This window comes from Mugil cephalus, chromosome 8 (genome assembly GCF_022458985.1).
Source record: "Mugil cephalus isolate CIBA_MC_2020 chromosome 8, CIBA_Mcephalus_1.1, whole genome shotgun sequence".
Taxonomy (NCBI): Eukaryota; Metazoa; Chordata; class Actinopteri; order Mugiliformes; family Mugilidae; genus Mugil; species Mugil cephalus.
In genome coordinates this window covers 1716432-1723392 of record NC_061777.1, presented here as the reverse complement: position 1 = coordinate 1723392, position 6961 = coordinate 1716432, and the positions used below count along the sequence as shown (strand labels likewise).

General features: G+C 39.4%; 1 protein-coding gene across 1 annotated transcript; it reads right to left on the bottom strand.

Moving 5' to 3' along the window:
- Nucleotides 1-2003: 2003 nt before the first annotated feature.
- LOC125012376 (nuclear factor 7, brain-like) lies at nt 2004-5111 on the bottom strand. Its single transcript, XM_047592300.1, has one exon. The coding sequence runs from the start codon at nt 4982-4984 to the stop codon at nt 3575-3577; it is 1410 nt and encodes a 469-aa protein (XP_047448256.1). The 5' UTR covers nt 4985-5111; the 3' UTR covers nt 2004-3574.
- Between the last annotated feature and the right edge of the window lie 1850 nt (nt 5112-6961).

Below are 6961 nucleotides of genomic sequence, written 5' to 3'. Positions count from 1 at the left end.
GACGGCATCATCAGAATGTCATCCAGGTACATCAAATTCCCATGCAATGCTGTTGAACAGGCCGACATTTAAGCACAGTTTACAGCAAGAGCCGGTTTCTCTGATGTAATCGGAGCTATTGACTGCACACACATGCTATAAAGAGCCATCACAGGATGGATTTGTTTTTATCAACAGGAAACATTTTCATTCCATAAATGTTGAAGTAATATGTGATGTGCAAATGCAGCTCACTAACATCGTGGCAAGGTGGCCTGGTTCAACGCGTAACTTGTCCGTTCTGACTATTTCATCTGCTCTGACTAAACATAGCATTTAGTAAAAACTCATCAGTAATAAATCAGTGAATAATCTGTGCTTCACCTTGTACTGATGCAGATTTATTTTGCTTTAGTGGAGACGTGACGACCTGACGATTCTGCTGCAGCCATCATTTATGTTTCTGTTGCCCAGTAGAGAAAGAAGTCCTGTAAGCTTGTTTTAGTTCCAGGATTATTTGCAGCTCCACTAGACAAAGTGTGGTTAAATCAGAGGCTGCAGAATTCTAGCTGGAGAAGGAAACTTGATTTTTTCTCTATACTGCTGCTATTTGTGCTTGTGTTTGCTGTTACTCTTAAAGCAGAACCTCAGTCGTAGGAACGTGTCAAATATTTGTGCTTTAATTAAGTCCTGGATTGAAAAGAGAAACACATAAATGTGACAGTTTAAAGGTTTAATGAGGAGAATTCATGGTAGAAATGATCAAACCCTCCTGCAGTGAAGTGCTCTACAGTTGACATGAATTCATGGGTTTAACTGCTCCTGTGTTGCAGCAGGATTTATAGAATTGTGATGTGATGTTTACTGTGTCTCTATGTCCCAATAATCTGTTTTCTCCACAGGCTGGGATCACCTGGAAGAAAATGAGAGCTTGGATTCTCCTTGACAGAGAAGATGATGAACCAGCATCCATCAGACGCCACTGGACCAGATGGTCCCGTCCTCAACTCTCCATCAGTCCAGTTCTCCAGTGTGGTAGGACGGCTAAAGCCTCACTTCCTCCTCCTTGACTTTTTGTCAGACTCAACTAAAAGTGACTGAATTTAGCTGAAGCAAAAAACCTTGAAGGCAAACTTGAGTGTTGTGACATTTTCCAGACATTTGGTCCCACACACAAACTAAACTGGAATCATCTCTGAGCTTCATGTTTGACGTGTGAAGCTCAGCTGAAACGTGTTTATTGCTGCACTGAAGACTAATCCGTCCACTGGCGTCAATTCATTGGAAGTAGAAAGGACCCTGTGGCTCCAGCTGCTCACTGTGTCTCTTCAAACACCTCCCACTCACTTAGATATTGGTTCAAACACTCAAGTCCTCTGAAGGAACCTGTAATGTGTCAGCTGTTTCCAGTGGAATAATCAGTAACTCTACTCACTCATGTGGCTCAGAGCTCCCTGCAGCGTCGGCCATGTTTGTTGACTGTCAGAGTCGCCGTAGAAACCCTCCCCCCAGTGCATCATGGGGCTTGGGTAGTATTACAAGGACAGACCCTGGGAGTGAAGCTCTCAGCTGTTGGTCCCAACTGGAGTCTCAGTTAGATTCTACGAGACACGACTGAAGATTTACAGTAAATACTCAGGTAGCAGCAGGACAGTGACTTTCTCAGCATATTACTGCATCTGATGACACAAACGTAAATTTTCAACATTTCCTTGTTGTGTTAAAAGAAAAAAAAAATCATATTGAATGTAAAACATTAAACGTTTCACAGAAATTAAATGTGTAGGAGTCAATGTTGTTAGTAGAAACAGACAGTGGAATAAAGTGACACTAAATAACTCCCATGTGACCTGAAAGCATCAACAACAAGTGAATTTAACCAAATCTGACCAGTGACAGCTCTTTAACACAGAATGAATCTACAATAGAACAGGAAACAGGAAGGAAAACAAATATTAGAGCAAAAGTGAAACGTTTATAACAGAATAGAACTTAATTCTTCAAAATAAAATCAGATCAGTGAATCTGTTTAAATGTTTATTTTCACAAACAGTTACATTAACACATGTTTAATTAAAGTAAACAGTAGAAATGTTTTACATGTCAAAATGAATAACATCAATGTTAGACCCTCAAATTGGGAACAACACTTCCATTTTTAACATGACTAAAAACATAAAACTTAAAGTTTCTACAATCAGAAAAGATCTTATTTACTTTTTTTTTATTTTCTTTGTTAACAATAAGCATTTGATTATTTCAACAACTTTTTCTCTAAATGTGACAAAAAATAAGATGCAAGTGCTGAGAATCTTTTAACATCGTCTTATTCCAGCTGAGAGAGATATCATCTTACTACCAAGTACACATGTACTGTAGTCACTGCATTTTCTGATGAGACAGAAATGAAATTTAAGATATTTCTTCTCGATTAAATAATAGAAATCACCCTGATTCTGAACTCATTCAACGCCTTAACCAGAACTGGACCAAGAGTTTATAGAAAAGAACATTGACTGTTTTATTTAATTTATAAGTCAAATTCTATTATCGTGCACATTATAGAATCCATAGAAATAACTAAACTCGCTATCATGCATCAAACCTGACTATGAAACAGTCAAGAAGAAGTGTGGCACAAAGCTCTGTTAGTGGAAAACAATGGTGCTGTTTGTTTTCTGTAGTTCCACCATATACCCACTAGATGGAAGCAAAGGACCACGTGTTAAATTGAGGCTCAGGGATTCATATCTTTTACCAACATATGCAAATAATTCAACAAAGCACATGTGGACAGTTGTATTTGTAGTTTTAAAGCTGAGTTTTTACAGACATTATCACAAAAACACCACACACTCTGTTTATGACCTAATTACAGGAAGTTAATTACATGAGAAGAAGTGACTGGACACACTGAGCATGTTTGTTAGAAGCCAAGAGAGCATCATTCAGATTACAGTATGATCAGAGTATTTACTGAACAACATGAGACTTTATTCTGTTATAATCCATTAAACATGAGCAGAATATCAACAACATGAAGTTACATCCTACACAAACTAAACACAACTAAATCATTGGCAACCACACAGCATCATTCATTTCAGACAGTTGGATTAACAGTTTCTGTGAACCAAGGAAATAAATCAGTTCTGCTGTAGAATGAAATAAGAACAATCAATCAGACACAATGATTTTAGATTCACTGAACCACTGAAAATCTCATTAGAACATGTTAAAGGATAAAATAACTCATCATTGGAGGTAAAAAAGACTTTTAAGTCTTTTAGTGGAAAGGATAAAATAACAGTCGAGGAAAAAAACTTTCAGTTTTAAAAATATGTTCTTGTTCTGATCAAATATTAACATTTGTTCAATTAGAACATTTACAAACACTTTTAACCACTGTTGAAGTCTACATGTTTAATTTTACACATTTAAAATAATTCATTTAAAATTACAACCTACCTTCAAGTAGAATGAAAAAGTCTTTTAGTGGAAACTATCACTGTTGTGTGATGATGACTTTACAGAGAAATGAACCTCGAATGATTGTCACAGAAAAACAAACATCTCTGAACATCACAGAGAAATCTCACTTTCTGATTCTGATATCAGAGGTTTTGGCAGCACCAGCTTTTCCAACACTGAAAAATGGGAAGAGTTTCTCAGTGAAGGTGTCTCTGTAAGTGTAGATGTGAGTCATGTCTTCAGAGTTGTAGAAGGACACCTCCCCCCTGTCATAGTCCAACTGGACTCTGATCCTCTGGAGACTCTTCTTCACTGTCACAGTCTGACCATCAACATTAGAGTATTTTCCATCACAATGCCATAAAGACCAGAGTATATGTTTTGGTGAAGCTGGGCTCTCTCCCTTCCTGTCAACTGACTCTTTAACTAAACCAACAATCCAGCTTCGATGATCTCCCACCTCCACCTCCCAGCTGTGTTTCCCTGAGCTGAAGCCCTCAGAGCCCAGAACAGTGGCATAGTTAGTATTTCTCTCTGGATTGTTAGGAAGCTTCTGGTTTGTGTCTCCACATCTCACACTGGTCAGATCATCAGACAGATAGAGCCAGGGGTGAGCAGTGTTTGGGTCCAGAATGACAGGACTGAAGTGGACCTTCTCCTCCATCTTCTCCCAGACTCTGAAGGCCAGGTTGCCCAGGTGTTTGGCCACATCTATCAGGGCTCCTGAGACCAGCTGTGGATCTGACAGTGAGCACTGGGCTCTGGTCTGAGTGGCTTTATAACTGCTGAGGAATGGCACCTGGTGTTTCTGCAGCTCTTCTTCAACAGCAGAGATACTGTCTGACAGAGAGGAGATCTGCTCCTGAATCCTCTTCATCTCTCTGCTCACAGTCTTCTCCTTCTGTTCCTCTTCCTCCCTCAGAGCTGCCAGTCTGGACTCCTCTTCCTCTTTCAGGAACTGGTGGAGCTTGTTGAACTCTGCTCTGATCTGCCTCTTTGTGGACAGCAGCTGCTTCTTGGAGTGTTGAATCACCTCATTGTATGTTTCCTCCACTTGTTTGTATTTGTTCCTCTTGTCCTCCAGAGACTTTAAGTCAGATTTCAGCTGCTCCTTCAGGTCACTGACTGCTTGTTCTATAGGAACCACTTTGTGATTGTGGTGGAGAGAAAACTCACAGACAGGACACACAGCTCTCTGCTCATCCACACAGAACAGTTTAGGCTCTTCTTTGTGTTTACTACAAACCACCATTAATGACTTCTCTTTTCCCTTTTCTGTCTCAGATGATCCAGATTTCTGTCTTCCAGCAAAGGAGTCAGACAGTTCCTTCAGTGTAAAGTTAACAAAAGGATTTTCTTTTGAGGATTTTCTTTTACAAATAGGACAGTTTTTGTTTTTAGCTTGTTCCCAGAATTTCTGCAGGCAGCTTGAACAGAAGTTGTGGTTGCAGCTCAGAGACACAGGATCTCTGAAAGTCTCTGAACACACATGGCAGCTCAGATAACTTTCAAGAAGAGCAACTTTCTCAGCCATTTGTAACTGAAGTAGTTTCAACAGCAGGACTCACCAATGTACAGTCTCTTCACTTTTCCTCTTAAAATCCTCCAAATACGTGTTTTCCTGCAGAGATCGTACACCCTGTAATGGCGTCTGAGCCTGATCTCAATCTACTTTCAATTTCTTTCTTTTTACGTCACTCAGGTGAATTTATTACCTGTCAGTAAAGCTGTAGTATCATTTAATCTCCAGCAGATGGCGCCATGACGTCCTCCACAGCTGAATATTCTGCAATTATTTTAGTACAAATCAGTTTCTTTGTTTGTTCACATGTTGCTCACTCTTTAATATTTAATCTCTTGTTTTTATTTTGTAATACTTAAGAAAGCATTCAGTTCCTTAATCTCATAAAAATACTAATTATTTAAAAGGTTGAGGTTTGTGCTTCAGTCCTCCAGGGAGGAGTTAATATTTCTAGTTGTCTTAAATCTCACAGTAAACCAGTAAAACCACACGACCAAGCAGAGTTTTTATCTGAGGATAAACTTTGAGTTTTATTGTAGCCTATATGTCAACTACTGAAGTTCATCTTTTAAAAAGGAGTCTGCTTAGTTCATTCACAGTGAGAGGATAAAGACCTGAGTAGGGACAGAGTCTGTTCATATTATGGTCCACAGGGAAGAGTCCTTTAAACCTTTTCTATTACTTAAACTTTATTTGTATAGAACTTTTCCTACAAAGATGCAACACAAAGTGCTTCACACCAATAAAAACATAGAACATTACAGCAAGAAACAGAATCAAGGACCCGCGCCCCCACATGTACACATACAGACACATATAGACACATTACACATACACAAGCGCACACACGTCCACACTCACACCAGAATACACACTAAAAGTTGTCAATGAGACATGGCTGGACACTGAGGCTTAAGGCATGGAGGACGCTACCTTTGGGGAGGGGGCCTGTCCACGCCGAGGGGGGTCCCAGCCCTTAACCATAGGGGAGAGACAGGCCCCACACCTAAGTGCAGAGCGTCCAACCACCCAAGGGACAGCGCCCCCACTGGTAGAAAGGAACAGCCCCACGCGTGGCAGGCCCCCACGAGGAAACACTGGAGAACTAAAACACTAAAACAGAAAGATATTAAAATAAGTAGATAAAATAAGTAAAAATAAAATAACTAAAAGACCCTTGGTCTCATAAGAATAGGTTATAAAAGCAATTAAATAAAACAAGTTAAAATAAGTCATGTAAAACAACCTAAATATAAATCAACTGTGATAAAAACAGTGGCTGAAGAAAAAAATCAATGATCCAGGTGCGTCAGCGGCCAGACGTGGTTGACGTGGTTCTCACAAAGGGCGTTGTTAGTTAATTTGGAGGATCTATTAATATGAAAGAGTTTAGCATATGGTCTAATGTGGAGAAAAGGAATTTGAGGTCGTTTTTATTGTCTGTAATTAGTTGTTGGAAGTGTAAAATTCTGGCATGTTTGACTGAGTTATTGTCTAAGTTTTGAGGAGTTCCCGTAATATTTCATGATGAATAGTTAGCTTTGGTTTCCTCCATCTCCTCTCAGCGATCCTGCAGTTTCTTTTCAAATGTTTCTTCATTTCTCCACGGTGGTGTAGGTCTTGTTTTTAAAGTTTTTGTTACCAATGGAGCCAATGAGCCCTGACTTTAGTTTGTTGTTTAAATCATTAATGATAAAATCACAGGACGCTGGTAAAATCTCTGCAGGAGTGCTCTGTAGAACCTGTGTAGACGTGTAGATTAAAATAACCAGTTCTTATAACCCTGTTATATGATGTATGGATAGATGATAACAGATGTGAAAAGTAGCTGATGAAGGAGGCGGTGTAATGGGGTGGTCTGCAGATGGTGACACAGAGGATAGGTGGGCTGCTAAAAACAAAGGCATGACACTCAAATGATGTGTAACTGTCAAAAAGAACCTCATTTGAGAACATGTTATTTTTTGTAACTGATGCAGTCCCTCCTCC